Source organism: Moschus berezovskii, chromosome 11 (assembly GCF_049115385.1).
Source record: "Moschus berezovskii isolate FMDL1 chromosome 11, NW_MosBer_1.0, whole genome shotgun sequence".
Taxonomy (NCBI): Eukaryota; Metazoa; Chordata; class Mammalia; order Artiodactyla; family Moschidae; genus Moschus; species Moschus berezovskii.
The window spans coordinates 31,810,548-31,826,923 of NC_142470.1; the positions used below are offsets into that span (position 1 = coordinate 31,810,548).

General features: G+C 34.7%; 1 protein-coding gene across 4 annotated transcripts in view; it reads right to left on the reverse strand.

Annotated features, from left to right (window-relative positions):
- Positions 1–16,376, reverse strand: part of ATAD2B (ATPase family AAA domain containing 2B) — a 119,622-nt gene that overhangs the window by 57,911 nt on the left and 45,335 nt on the right. For all 4 annotated transcript variants that reach the window (XM_055401022.2, XM_055401021.2, XM_055401020.2 and 1 more), the window contains 4 exons: positions 14,720–14,808; positions 10,616–10,775; positions 9,318–9,408; positions 1,964–2,275 (listed from right to left, as the gene is read on the reverse strand). In XM_055401022.2, coding sequence (XP_055256997.2) covers positions 1,964–2,275; positions 9,318–9,408; positions 10,616–10,775; positions 14,720–14,808 — 652 coding nt within the window. The remainder of the gene's footprint in view (positions 1–1,963; positions 2,276–9,317; positions 9,409–10,615; positions 10,776–14,719; positions 14,809–16,376) is intronic.

Here is a 16,376-nt window from a genome sequence, read left to right on the forward strand (position 1 = left end):
TGGTTTAATTAATAGAGTGATTGAAGTATGGCCCAGTTCTTACAAAAGCAACAAGGAATAAATTGACCTTTATTTTTTTCACATGGCATACACACACATATTTCAAGGAAAACCTAGTCAAGAAGGAACTCAGGAACTTAGTGGGAAAAAAGCCAATCTTAGAAAACGCACTCATTCAAGTAACATTAGTCTCTTTATGGGTCTTAAGTTACTGCTCAATGAACAACTAGAACTAAAATTCCTATTGAGAGTGCCATACTTAAAAATTTATCTAGACTACAACCTAAAGTATTATAGCTCTAATTCATACATACTTAACAAAAGTGTCAATTCATTCAATAAAAAGCAATGCTACATGTATAGGAGAAATGGGAGGAAATTAAAATCGACAGAAATCATATCCTTCCCCAAAGAAAACAAGGGAAAAAAGGTATGCTTTCTAAAATGAGATCTTGAATTGGGCTGGCAGACAGAGCACAATTCAGTAGCTTTTAACCATCAAATATTTAACATGACTAATATTATAAAAATTAATCAAATAATTAAGTACCATTTGATTGATAATTCATATACAAGGACACTTGCTAAGAAAAATATTAAAGACCAAAATAATCCAGAATAATATATCTAAATAACTTTAAAATATTATTAATAATCAAAGTGATTTCTTCCTTCCAGTAGTATATGAAGAAAAAAATGGATCTAAAGCATACTTAATACTTATGGGGAAAAAAGTGGTAAGAAAACATAGCTAATAATGCCATAAAAAAATTCTCAAATGGAAATGAAGTTATAATTTCTCAGAAGAGAAGGTACATTTTTATAATTTTCTAAAGGCAACATAGTTTTTTAAAATTTAAAAAAATTAGGGAAAATATACAGATTCTCGGTTACAAAAATCAGAGACAAGAAATGTACAGTTCATGGCAGAGTAGCTGGCTCATACATAGTATCTATTCTCCTCATTTGACAAATTTAAGAAATCAAGTAATCAATGTGATATTTCATGAGAATCTACCCTAAAAAATAAAGTTTCTTAAAAGTATATTTATAACAGCAAAATTCATTGACTACTGATGATTTTTACTCTATATAACAGTTACAATGTTAACATAAATCATTAACAATTTTCTATACAGTGAAAACTACATGCTAAACCAAGAAAATTAAGACAATTTTAAAAAATTACTGTCTTTTCAAAGTTCATGGGCTTTACTTTGATTAGCATACAAACCTAAGGTTTTCCTATAAATGAGTAACATTTTTAAAGTAGCTTTCTATTTTTTTCTCAAATCCAAACTACAATCATGAGGTCAGAATTCAAGACCATCTATAATCAGGTTCTAATTTACTCCCTTATTAATAAACTACACTCCATTAGCACAGCACACTATGGAGTGCTGTGCCAATAATTGCAACATGATGGGCTGAATCCAGAGAGACATTATAACAACATGGTTAAGAGCACTGCCTCTGAAGTTGGACTCCCTGGGTTTGAGCAAGACCTAGAACTTACTAAGTGACCCTATATAAATGAATATCTTCATTTTTGATAGAGTAAGAGTAACTACCCCACAGGATTGTTATGAGGATTAATAAATGACAATTTATGTAAGCACTTTATAATAATAAGAGAAATGTAAACCAATACTATTACAGTCAACTTTCCTAAAGATGGTAACACTCCTATATTAAGATAGTCAGATAGTCCCAAGAGTGAAAAACAGAACAAATATTCAGAACAAATATCCATTCATTATTCTTATAGACACTGAGTAGGCAACTACTGTATGCTAGGCATATGCTAGGCCTAGAATACAGTGGCAAATGAAATAGATACATCTCCTATATTCATGGCAAATATACAAGAGTAACACACAAATACTTTTATAAGGATATTCAATTTATTTACTTATGCCCGTACTTATTTCATTTTACAATATGAAAAGAGAATTTATACTACCTTCTCTCTTGTCACTCTGGCTAATCTCAGCATGAGGAAATACTTTTTGCAGGACGGCTAGGATGTTGTTGAAACTTCTTTCCAGCAGTGGTTTTATGATGGGAGACAGTGCATGTCCCGAAGACATGACAGCACGCTGGGAAGCAGGCACAATATTCTGCATTGCATGGTAAAAATCCTGGGCGTTGAGCACGATTGAGGAAACATCTAGCTGCAGTTTATGACTGCTAGCATAGATCTGGGGATAACGCCTCCGCAGGGCAATCAGGGCAGCTTCAGTGCACAGGGCCTTGATATCAGCTCCACAATAGCCTAATGCACAAAAGGAAAAGGATAACAAAGGTAAGTCCATTTTTCCAAATACCAATAATATTTTGCAAATATGCACATCTTTATCCAAAAAACTAATATTAAATCAGTTATTATGGGCAATTTTACTAGCAAAATGAAAAATGACCCTTTAAAAACATCTAATAAAACCATTTATTCATTAAAAATGCTTTGAATATGTTAACAAATACATAAACTAATGATATTAAAAGAAGTCATATATTTTTGTGCCAAAACCACTGATTATACTGTATATCTTTTTTCAAGAAAGGTTTTAAGAAAAATAACGCCATATCAATCCTTCATCAATATTCCTAATCATCAGTTCAGTCCTTAAGGCATTCAGTTCAGTCGCTCAGTCGTGTCCAACTCTTTGCGACCCCATGAATTACAGCACACCAGGCCTCCCTGTCCATCACCAACTCCCAGAGTTCACCCAAGGCATTAGTTTTCCATAAATTTTTCTCATATTACTAATTTCAAACACATATAATGGGGCAGTACAAAGTAGTATACATAAGCAGAAACTTCGAAACAGAGCTATTCTTTCTGCGTGCAAGGTAGAAGCAGGTTAATATCTAAGTACCCCCAAAACTATAAAGTTGTAAGCATCTCTGATAATTCCAAAGGTATTAAAAGGAATGAGAATTCTTCAATTTTTCACATTAATTTCCTTTTTATATATACTTTTAGCTTAAAGTGATTGATAATCCAGTTCAAAGGGCTACAGAGACATGAGGCAACATCCATTACCCGTATTTAAGTGATCATCAAGTTAAATAACTGATCAAGCTGCCAGTGAAGTCAGTCATTTCATTCATTTGAGCAACAAATACATAGAAAAATATATGAAGTTAGGTCTTTAACACAAAACAAAGGAGAAAAACTCAAACTAGTCATGGTTGGTTTTTTACATTACTGATTAAATGTACATTTGGCCACCGTTGTCAGTTACGCCAGCAGGGGGAACCACTCAAACTAGTTACAGAACATTAGTCCCTAAGCTCTTCCAGGAGTGTTATCAGATTTATTTTGTTTTATATCTTATAATGACTTTGTAGAACACTTAAGTACTGAAATTAAAATGATGATTAGACAGGAAAACTACAAGCAGAGAGAAATAGTCCCAGATTAACTGGCAGAAAAAGAACATTAAGGAACAAAACCATATAAATCAAAATGACGCACACATCTATAATAAACTATATCCTTATTATCAGTAAATATCACCTTAACCAAGTCCTACACGCAACAGAAAACTCCTTACCCGGTTCTCCTTTTTCCACAGCACTTATCACCTTATCATTTACCTAATATTTTTATTATCTGCCTTCCCCAACTAGAAAATGACCTCTAGATTATTTGTCTTGTTCACTAAGTGTTTATCTATCTCAAATACCAAGAACAATGTCTGGTCTGGAATTCAATAGATATCCAATAATTTCCTGAGTGAAAGAATGAATGAAAAGAGAAAAGAGTAACAGCAACGTTATAGTGTGGAAACATAAAACTGTTAAGTTACCATGTATTACAGGAAAGGGGGAACAGTGAATCATATCTACTAGGCTTTTTTTTTCCCCCAAGAAATTTAAGCTCTTTTATTATTAAACCAAAAATTCCAACTAAAATTATTAAGTATTGTACTCTTAAAAGGAACATTTATTAAGAGGTAGAGGGAAACTTACTATGTCCTATGAGAATTTAATTCAGAAAAGGATAAGCAGATGAAGCTTAGACACTGTCCCATGCCAGCAATTTCCCCAAAATTCCTCAGAAAACAACAAGCTTACCATTCAGGTCAGTTCAGTCGCTCAGTAGTGTCATTGCAACCCCAATGACTGCAGCACGCCAGGCTACCCTGTCCTTCACCAACTCCTGGACCTTGCTCAAACTCATATCCATCGAGTTGGTGATGCCTTCCAACCAACTCATCTTCTATCGTCCCCTTCTCCTCCTGCCTTCAATCTTTCCTAGCACCAGGGTCTTTTCCAATGAGTCAGCTCTTCACATCAGGTGGCCAAAGTATTGGAGCTTCAGCTTCAGCGTCACTCCTTCCAATGAATATTCAATTCCTTTAAGATTGATTGATCTCCTAGCAGTCCAAGGGACTCTCAAGAATCTTCTCCAGCACCACAGTTCAAAAGCATCAATTCTTTGGCACTCAGTTTTCTTTATGGTCCAACTCTCACATCCATACATGATTACTGGATAAACCATAGCTTTGACTATATGAACCTTTGTAAGCAAAGTAATATCTCTGCTTTTTAATATGCTGTCTAGGTTGGTCATAGCTTTTCTTTCAAGGAGCAAGTGTCTTTTAATTTCATAGCTGCAGTCACATCTGCAGCGATTTTGGAGCCCAAGAAAATAAAGTCTGTCACAGTTTCCATTGTTTCCCCATATATTTGCCATGAAGTGATAGGACCAGATGCCATGATCTTAGTTTTCTAAATGTTGAGTTTTAAGCCAGTTTTTTCTCTCCCCTCTTTCACTTTCACCAAGAGGCTCTTTAGTTCCTCTTCACTTTCTGCCATAAGGGTGGTGTCATCTGTATATCTGAGGTTATTGATATTTCTCCCAGCAATCTTGATTCCAGCTTGTGCTTCACCCAGCCCAGCATTTCACATGATGTACTCTGCATATAAGTTAAATAAGCAGGGTGACAATATATAGCCTTGACGTACTCCTTTCCCAATTTGGAACCAGTCCATTGTTCTATGTTCAGTTCTAACTGCTGCCTCTTGACCTGCATACAGGTTTCTCAGGAGGAAGGTAAGGTGGTCTATTCCCATCTCTGGAAGAATTTTCCACACTTTGTTGTGATCTACACAGTCAAAGACTTTAGTGTAATCAATGAAGCAGAAATAGATGTTTTTCTGGAATTCTCTTGCTTTTTCTATGATCCAGTGGATGTTGGCAATTTGATCTCTGGCTCCTCTGCCTTTTCAAAATCCAGCCCGAACATCTGGAAGTTCTCAGTTCACGTACTGTTGAAGCCTCACTTGAAGAATTTTGAGCATTACTTTGCTAGTGTGTGAGATGAGTGCAATTGTACCTTTCTTTGGGATTGGAATGAAAATTGACCTGTTCCAGTCCTGTGGCCACTGCTGAGTTTTCCAAATTTGCTGGCATATTGAGTGCAGCACTTTCACAGCATCATCTTTTAGGATTTGAAATAGCTCAGCTGGAATTCCACAACCTCCATTAGCTTTGTTCATAGTGATGCTTCCTAAGGCCCACTAGACTTTGCACTCCAGGATGTCTGGCTGTAGGTGAGTGATCACACCATCACTCTCTCATTTTGTTTTCTACTTCTTAAGGAATGAAGCACCCCCCCCAAAAAAACTATATTTTCCTGTTCCATACATATCTGTAACATTAGTTCAACAAAATAACTAGCTCAGACATAAAGTTAATCAAACAATCCATTTCAGAGAAAGTAAAGAATAAATTACCACCTTCAAAAAACATAAACCACACTCCTTTTACTTCTTTAAAAGTATATACAGTTACTGAACATCCTATATGATCCAACTTTTAAGTGCAAAAAGTCTAAGTTAAAAAGGAAAAAAAAATGCTCAAAAACAATGCAGAACAGAAAAAAGTCACTAAAAGTTATTTTATACAGTAAATGTTGTCCATAACATTTGTGTTTGACATAATATGTTAATAATATAATTAGCAATCTACTGTTCATTTTTTCTTAACTTATTAAAGATAACTTTAGAGTTTATCAACTATAATAGATTCCATTTAAAGAAGTAAATTTTCTTCCCTAAATTATATGGATGTTTTTATATTGACACATTTTATTAACAATATCAAAAATCACATTTGTTAATATTACCACAGTCTCATCACTATAGTCTTTTAAGTGTAAGCAAGCTGCCAGCTCACAGTGACAAATATAAGTCATATAGCACCCTTTGAGAACTGCTGTGTAGCTTATAATCCATTTTGTTAAAAAAAAAAAAATTCTAATTTTTTCCTTGAAAGTTTGAATTTCATCATTAGTAATAAAGTTTTACTTGAAAAAAATAAATTTTCACATGTATTATCATAACCAATAGACTATAAATTACAGGATTTATCTTTGTTACATTTGTTCATGAATCAGAATTACTAGTTTATATCTGTGGTTGTCAACCTTGACTAGTCTTCTGAATAAACAATGAAAATGAATCAAAAATAGGTTACCAACAAACTTAGTGAATTAGAATCACTAAAGTGGTGGTTTAATATCATAAATATGTATTTTGAGAAAACTACCAGTCATTCTGACAAACAAAAAAATTGAGAACTACTGAGTTAATAATGTACTTTCCTTTTGTTTAGTCACTAAGTCATGTCTGACTCTTTTGCGACCCCATGGACTGTAGCAATACTTTATACACTTTCCTTACTAGACTCTAAAGCAGAATTAAAGGTATATCATAACTAGGCTAAATAGATTAAGTATGATCACATGTCCTGGTTTAGGTCGCTTGCCTAACAGCATATTTTTTCACTCTCAAAGAGTCCTGGTTTAGAAAATAGATGATATGGCTATTCTAGAAATACTGAAATATAGCCTCTTTTGAGGGTTACAAGTTGATATTAGAGAAAATATCAATATGCCTTCCATAATAATTCCATAACTATACTAGTTCTACCATTACAATTCTAATAGTCTGATAAACACACATATCTAGACACCAAAAAAAAAAAAGCATGTTGAGTACTGTTAAGATGGAAATTTGTCTGAAAGACTGAAAGTATAAACTATTCAAAGAGAATATAAACTAGGAAAGGCAATAAAACTTTATGAAGCTACTTTTTAAGTAAAATACCAAACAGTGAAGGTCCACAAGCTAAGATGCTTCGTTGACAGATACCCTTTCATTGCTTAAACCTTCTTAGTGAAAATGAATAGACAAATACGATTAGATAGAAGATCTTCATTAACTTTAAGCTCCTACTATTTATGCACATGTTCTGGATACCGAAATTACTTGAAGACTACTAAAAATCACACCTATGAAGCATGCAAACCTCCAGGTACTTGGGAATTCATTTCAAGATAAAAGTTACCAAATCCATAACCTCTAACAAAAGGTCAACTATGTTTTCAGTTCTTCATCAAAAACCTGCTTACTCTTTTGTTAGGCATAAATTTCACTCTACTGAACCCATACAAGTTAAAACATCTTTGGGATACATAAGTGGTAACTTCATAATGAATTTAAAGCGTATTGCTATTTCATTCCTGTTTGAAGACTTGCATTTGACTTTTTTAATGTGAATTGGTTTCTTAAATGAAATAAATGTCATAAACAAAATCAGAAGTCAGTTAATTATAATTAACTATAATTTTTATGTCACTCTCCAGGAAGAAAATAGTATATATATATATATATATAAAAGCAGATTCTAAACCAGCAACATGACCCCCAAAAAAGGAAAGAGAAGTTTTTCAGTCCTATAACAAAGTATGTCTTAAAATTTTTTTAACTTAAGAAACTGACTAAAAGCTAAAATAAATAACCTGGTAAAATGAGAAGTAGTGGCCTTTGGAAATGAAAAAGAAAACTGAGAATCTAATATTTAGGATGACGAATTAGAGTATATAATATTTCAGATGGCAGGTAGGGTAATAAAAAGTAATTTTTAGATTACTCAGGGAATTTCCAAGATTATCTGAAGACTTCTGCTTATTTCAGTTAAGGATCATTCTGTGACAAATTCACAGACCAATCAACAAAGACTTTCCATTCTGATCTGTACTCTAACACAATATCATAAAAGTAGCAGGAAATAAAAGGGGTCAAATTTTCAAAAAGGGCAAAGACTGGATTTTGTACCAAATACCACCCTCTCCCATAAAGCAGCACAAGGCTTTGCAAAGGTCAAGCCAAATTTACATGAAATGGGTTTGGCGCATGCTCTCTTATACCAGGCAAAGCTTAAACTGGAGTAGTGCTGGAGAGATTTACGTTTTCTCCTCACCAGAAGATGTCGAGGTCTTTGTGGTTCAAAAGTTGAGGTATGCTGCTTCGGAGATGGAGGTCCCTGTGGATGAAGAGGATAATTCGGATGTAGCTAACTGAATGGACTAATGTTCTATTTAAGTTTTAATTATTTGATGGTGGACCACAATGATTTTTTAACTAAGTTGTTCTTTTTGGTTTTGGTAACTTTAAACTTTTCCCAAGTAGATTGCTGATTGTTAGTGGACTTATTAGGGGAACTTCTTCATAATGCTTAAAAAGTTCATGGAGAGATTTTTTTAATCTATATTTTTGAGAGAATGAGAGAAAAATAGACAAAAGACAGAAAAAGAATGAAAGAAAAATACCTGTGTGTATATTCAGCTGCTTAATACCAATTCATTTTTATTTCAGACCTAATCAGTGCCAAACTCCTGAATTCTAAAACCTCTGAATTCCATCTCCTATGTATGCACATAAAATACTCTCACCATATCCTTTTAGGGCAATAGTGTTCATTCACTCTGTAGGAGATCTTCTACTCTGTGAACAGTTTAACATTAACTTGGAGAGTTTAACATTTAGGGAAATATAGCAGATGTCATAAGTGTTTTCTTTGAAGACTCCTCTCACTCAACTTCTTTCTACACCACCAGAATGAAGATGAGTCCATCATGTAATCTGCGAAGTAAAAGACTACAGTCCTGCCCTATACATGGATCTTTACCTCTTGTTTAAGATTATTTTTCTTAGTTAAATTTCTGAAAGGGAACAGTTCCTAAAAGGAAACACTGTAATAAGATTGGAAATCCAGCATTCAATGAAAGGCATTATTACTGCGGAGCTTTGTTAATCAAAACACCTAATGGCAGCTAAAATTCTAATTTAGAAGTGCTCAAACTTCAAGTGAAATGTTTAAAATAATTTTTTACATTTGAAGGCAAAGCCATCTATTGCACAAAAATATAATTATACTCATTCACATTCCAAATATAAGGGGAAAGGGAGGCTGAGCAGAACAAACAATGACAATCAAAAATTCAAATAGTAGCACTCACCAACACATTTTTCAGCCAATTCACCTAAAAAAGCATCTGACAATTTTGGATTCCAGTCCCTCGTATGGATCTGTAAAATGTGTTTTCTTGCCTAAGAGGAAAAGCACAGATAAATAAAATCTTGCCTAAGGAAAAAAATACAAATAAAATATCATCATCCCCAAAATGTATCAGATGGAACAAATTCATCAACTAACCATATCCCAGAAAAGCAACTGTTTATTTTAAAAGAAGTATAAACAGCTTGGCATCCGTGTTACCTCTGATTCCCATAATAACCCTGTGAGCTATGTAGTAAAGATCCTTGTTGCACAAACTAGGACATGTAATAGTCTGAGAGGTAAAGTAACTTGATCTAGGACTAGAACTCAAAACTAAATTTCACTTTCCTCCACATCCTTTTTACCATCTGAAAATGTAAAAGCAAAGAACTTCAATGCATTATAATAACCACAACTTTTAAACAAACTATATATTTCTCAGGTCTTTTTAGTTCTAATATGCATAAAGTGTCATTACAGTTTGAAGTTTTTGACTAAGTAAAGAAATATAATACACACTGTCTATAAGTTCAGGAATGCTTTCACACTTAATATATAACAAGGTAATCTCCATGAATAGTAATTGAATTCACTGAAAAAAACAAAAGTTTAAACAATTTTACCTTGATTTGTTTCTTTCAAAATAGCTTAAATCTACTTTAAATCTAACTGTATAACACAATCAAAATTTTAACATCTTGGTTCCAAATTAAATTTATTTTTCTCCCACAGTAAAAAAAGAAACACTGAAGTATAAGAATCCATAATCAGCTGAAAAGTCACATCAGAATGTTTTTTTCACATTTGCCTTCTTTCAGGGGAAAAACAACACTTTCTAAAATTGAATGTCCTTATTGCCTCAACACTGCTACTTGAGTTTCTTAAGACTATGAAAAAGCAAATTATAACCAAGATAAAATTATTGGCTTGGCAAGGAATCTGGGATCTAGCACCAAGACAAAAAGAACTTGGAAGTTATCAGGATAAATTTTGCTCAAAAGTTGACAAAATCTGGAATCAGTAGCTATTGCTTCAATTCCAAGGTCTAAGCTGGGCATTCAGCTACCAAAAATAAACCAATGATACAACAAATATTTTCTTTCATATATATATATGACTTGACGTATGTGGGTTTGAGCAAGCTCCGGGAGATGGTGAAGAACAGGAAAGTCTGGTGTGTATATATATATATACACGCACACACTTCATAATCAAATGAGAAATAAATCTTAGTACACTGAAAACAGAAACCATTACCTTTTGATCCGGAAGGTTGAAAAGAAATTCTCTGTCAAAACGACCAGGTCTCCTAAGAGCAGGATCTATAGAATCAAGTCTATTTGTAGCACCAATAACAACAATTTCACCCCTATTGTCTAATCCATCCATAAGAGCAAGGAGGGTTGACACTATAGAGCTGTAAGAAAATTTTAAAGAGGAAAGAAAGAAAAAGTTGCAAAAGCTGCTGCTTATACTAACTTTTATGAGTCTTAAAGATTTTTATATCCACGTTCAAAAGTGAAATGAAGTTCCAATTAACTTTCTCATATTGTTCTAAACAGGTTTAAGTCTTCTGAAGAAATGATTGACATATAATACAATGGATATGTTTAAAGAACACAAATTGCTGAATTCTGAAGTATGTGAAACTATCACCATTAAGGAAAAAAGTAATATTCATCATGCTCCTCTTTGCACCCTTCGTAATCCATCCCCAATGCTCCTCCTTGACCTCTACCCAATCCCGTGGAAACTACTGATCCAAGTTCTGTCACTATACATTAGCTTGCATTACCTAAATTTTATATAAATGGTATCACACAGTAAATACTTTTATTCCTCAGGATTCTTTCCCTCAGCATGATTATTTGAAATTTATCACACTGTTGGTGTATTTTTGTTGTTGTTCAGTTGCTCAATCTTGTCTGACTCTTTGCGACCCCATGGACAGCAGCACATCAGGCTTCCCTATTCTTCACCATCTCCTGGAGCTTGCTCAAACTCACATACGTCAAGTCGGTGATGTCATCCACCCATCTCATTCTCTGTTGTCCCCTTCTCCTTCTGCCTTCAATCTTTCCCAGCATCAGGGTCTTTTCTAATGAGTCAGCTCTTCGCATCAGGTGGCCAAAGTATTGGAGCTTCAGCTTCAAACATCAGTCCTTCCAATGAATATTCAGGGTTGATTTCCTTTAGGATTGATCGGTTTGATCTCCTTGCAGCCCCAGGGACTCTCAAGAGTCTTCTCCAACACCACAGCCCAAAGGCATCAATTCTTCAGCAGTAGCCTTTTTTATTGTCCAGATGTCACATCCACAAATGATTACTGGAAAAACCATAGCTTTAATTATACAGACTTTTGTAGGGAAAGTAATGTCTCTGCTTTTTAATATGCTGTGTAAGTTGGTCATAGCTTTTCACCCAGGGAGCAAGTGTCTTTTAATTTCATGGCTGCAGTCACCATGTGCAGTGATTTTGGAGTCCAAGAAAATAAAGTCTGTCACTGTTTCCATTGTTTCCCCATCTATTTGCCATGAAGCAATGGGACCAGATGCCATGATCATTGTTTCCTGAATGTTGAGTTTTAAGCCAGTTTTCTCACTCTCCTCTTTCACCTTCATCAAGAGGCTCTTTAATTACTCTTCGCTTTCTGCCATGAGGGCTCTGTCATCTGCATATTTGAGGTTATTGCTATTTTTCCCAGCAATCTTTACTCCACTTTCTGCTTCATCCAGCCTGGCATTTCACATGATGTACTCTGCATATAAGCTAAACTAGCAGGGTGACAATATACAGCCTTGATGTGCTCTTTTCCCAATTTAGAACCAGTCCATTGTTCCCATATCCGGTTCTAATTGTTGCTTCTTGACCTGCATACAGGTTTCTCAGGAGGCAGGTAAGGTGATCTGGTATTCCCATCTCTTGAAGAATTTTCCACAGTTTGTTGTGACCCACACTGTCAAAGGCTTTGGCACAGTCAATAGAGCAGAAGTAGACGTTTTTCTGAAATTCTCTTGCTTTTTCCATGACCCAATGGATGTTGGCAATTTGATTTCTGGTTCCTCTGCCTTTTCTAAAACCAGCTTGAACATCTGGAATTTCTTAGTTCACATAATGTTGACCCTTAGCTTGAAGGATTTTGAGCATTACTTTGCTAACACATGAAATTGTTTGCTTAACAAGAGTTTATTCCTTTTCACTGCTAAAACAATATTCCATTTTATGATATATCCCAAATTGTTGATATACACGTGGATGGATATTTAGACTGTTTTCAAATTTTGGCTATTACCCAAAAATATTATGAACATTCATACACAAGTTATGAAAATTTTCCCACAGATTTTTTCTTAAAAGCTTTATATTTTAACCTCTTAAGCCTTTATCCTCTTAATCTTTAATGTTTACAAAATTTAAAACAACATCATATTTTATAGTCCTAAATACTGCTTTCCATTCCGTTCCGTTCAGTCACTCAGTCGTGTCCGACTCTTTGCGACCCCGTGGACTGTAGCCTACCAGGTTTCTCCGTCCATGGGATTCTCCAGGCAAGAATACTGGAGTGGGTTACCATTTCCTTCTCCAGGGGATCTTCCCGACCCAGGGATCGAACCCGGGTCTCCCGCATTGGAGGCAGACGCTTTAACCTCTGAGCCACCAGGGAAGCCCAAATACTGCTTTATCAATGTCTTTTTTATCATGGCCAATTGTGCCAGAGGTGAGCTTCAATTTTATTTTTTTCAAAGAAGCAACTTTTTATCTCTTGATTTCTGTATATCTTTGTTTGCAGTTCATATACTGTTAATTATAATTTTTATTTCACTAGTACCAAAGATTATTTAGAACTAGAGCAATAGCTGTTGATAACAGACATAAAATTTTCTGCTTGTCTTTTTGTTATCTCTTACATTTTGTATATTACTAAACTTTGACCAACCTAGATAGCATATTAAAAAGCAGAGACATTACTTTGCCAACAAAGGTCCGTCTAGTCTATAGTTTTTCCAGTGGTCATGTATGGATGTGAGAGTTGGACTGTGAAGAAAGCTGATCGCCGAAGAATTGATGCTTTTGAACTGTGGTGCTGGAGAAGACTCTTGAGAGTCCCTTGGACTGCAAGGAGATCCAACCAGCCCATTCTAAAAGAGATCAATCCCGGGTGTTCATTGGAAGGACTTATGCTAAAGCTGAAACTCCAATACTTTGGCCACCTCATGAGAAGAGTTGACTCACTGGAAAAGAGCCTGATGCTAGGAAGGATTGGGGGTGGGAGGAGACAGGGACGACAGAGAATGAGATGGCTGGATGGCATCACCAACTCGATGGACATGAGTTTGAGTGAACTCCAGGAGTTGGTGATGGACAGGGAGGCCTGGCGTGCTGTGATTCATGGGGTCGCAGGGAGTCGGACACGACTGAGCGACTGAACTGAACTGAAACTTTGGAAATTAGTTGTGATTTAAGGCATAATATATGATAAGTTTTTATAAATGATGTTTAAAACTAGTGTTCATTCTATATTACCTTAGATAAGTATGCACACAAGATCATATTCATATAACACAATTGCTCAAATAATCTACAGAAAATTTATTTTATGCTCCTTTGTTCTATTAATTACCAAGAAGTACATGATCTCTTTCACAATGATGATCAGTTTGACTGACTTTGCAGTTCTGTTAATTTTTGTTTTATATAGTTTAAAATATAGTAATTAGGGAATTACAGATTTTAAACCATTACATCTTAAAATAAGTTGAAGCTCTTATCATTATAAGAGGATCCTCTTTATATTTATAATGCTTTCCGTCTTACAGACAATTATGCCTAACATACCAATAGTAGCTTTCTGTTAGTATTTACTTGATAAATTTTACAATATTTATGAATTTGATTATTTCAGACATTTTATATAAATGAAGGTTCCAAATGGTGGGGGAAAGGCAAGCAAAAGTTTAGTCACAAATATTCACTGGGACAAGAGAAACAAAAAATATTTTAAGAAATAAAATATTATAAAAACTTTACATCTATGATGAAAATTAAAGCTCACAAATTTAAGCAGCTCAATTCAGAATAGGAAAATCCTACCTACAAACATCAGAGGACAGAGGAGCCTAGTGGGTAATAGACCATAGGGTCACAAAGAGTCGGACACAACAGAGTGACTGAGCACACACATACGCATACATGCGCACATGTACACACACACACACACTCATGCACACACATGCTGTAAGAAAGAAGTCTTCCCCAAGGAAACAGTTCACATCTTACAAGGCTCATAGCACTAATTCAAGGGTTAAGTCTTAGTACTATGTCAACATATAAACTCAACATAATCAGATTAGGAAATATTACCTGTGGATCTGATCTTGCCTGCTAGAGCGAACTGGAGCTAATCCATCTATTTCATCAAAAAATATTATAGAAGGTCTCATCAAATATGCCTAGTATAAAAAGAAAACAAGTATTAGTTTTCATTTTTAATTTAATTACTATGCTTTTTTTAATAAGTAACAGAAGTAAATAGGTAATATAAGCAAATGGTACAACATGCAGCAGGAAAGAAAGTTTATAGAGGAAAAAGAAAAGCTCCTATCTCCTCAGTCTCCAATCACAAGGTAATGATTGGAGTTACCTACCCAGGAGGTAACTTCTGTTTTCAATTTGTTTATTCTGCCATACATGTCATTTACATACAAACACATACATGTATTTTTAAACATACTATTTTATTCAACACATTTAAACACACTATTCATATTGCTTTTATCATATAACACAGACTATTTTATGTTAATGACATATTTTAATTAGCTTCCATGTAAGAATATAAGAAAAGCATTCCCATAAACTCTAATATAATTTAAGAAAAAGCAAGGTCATTCTATGAAAACTTAAAGCAAAAGGAAGGTGAAGAATCTAAACCTGCAGAAATTAATACCAACAAAGGATGACAATAATTTTAGAGAGAGGTTTGGCTTAAAATGTCAAGTTGGACTGGAGAGGGCTCACTGGACCCCAATCCTTGAAGCTAGATCACTGGATTCAAATCATATTTGGACAGGATAGGGAGGGTGAATTACAAGAATTCATGGAGTGGCATCAGATGACCAAGAACAAAGGAATGGATTCCTGCCCCAACCCATCTGCGTTCATGTGGATTTAATTCAACTTGATTGGCTATTCCAAAGATTTTTTTCCCCTATTTTTGATGATTGGAGCCCTAAAGATGCACAGTGGAATTGTGTTTTGCATTTTTTGGTAAAAGGAACAAAGCGAGGACCTGGAAATACACACTGGAGCAATCTCCTGTGAAGGAATCAGCATGAGTAGATGGTAAACTTTAAAAGTGAAAGTGGGAGTTTGTTTAAAACAATAAATCACTAAATTATTTCTAGCGCTTCCCTGGTGGTTCAGAAGTAAAGAATCTGCCTGCAACTCAAGAGACATGTTCAATCCCTGAATCAGGAAATTCTCCTGGAGGGAAATGGCAACCCACTCCAGTATTCTTGCCCAGGAAATCCCATGGACAGAGAAGTCTAGCAGGTTATAGTCTATGGGGTCACAAAGAGTCAGATACAACTTAGCAACTAAACAACAACAAAAGTCACTTCTAAGTTTAAAGAAAACAAAATTGGGGTTGAAGACTAAGTACTTTTCCAATTGGCTATGCCATTTTCCTTTGAAAAAACTATATTTTAAAAACTAAAAAACATAGTCAAGGTAATAGAAGTACCTTTTTCTGACCAAGAGGCAGTAGACAAGGTTCCAGACACCATTAAGAAAACCATTGATGAGAAAGAGTATCTGTCTGAACAGGTTTTTAATGCAGACAACAGTACCCCATTCACATTTATTAGTAAAGAAGAGAAATGAGCACGAGGATTTAAGGCTGTTTCTTTGCTATCAATGCATGAATCATGATACCTAACAAATATGAATTTCTTTTTCATATTATTTTTTCACTTTTTATGTATAGTTTAATATGTGTAACATCTACAGTGTTTTGTAT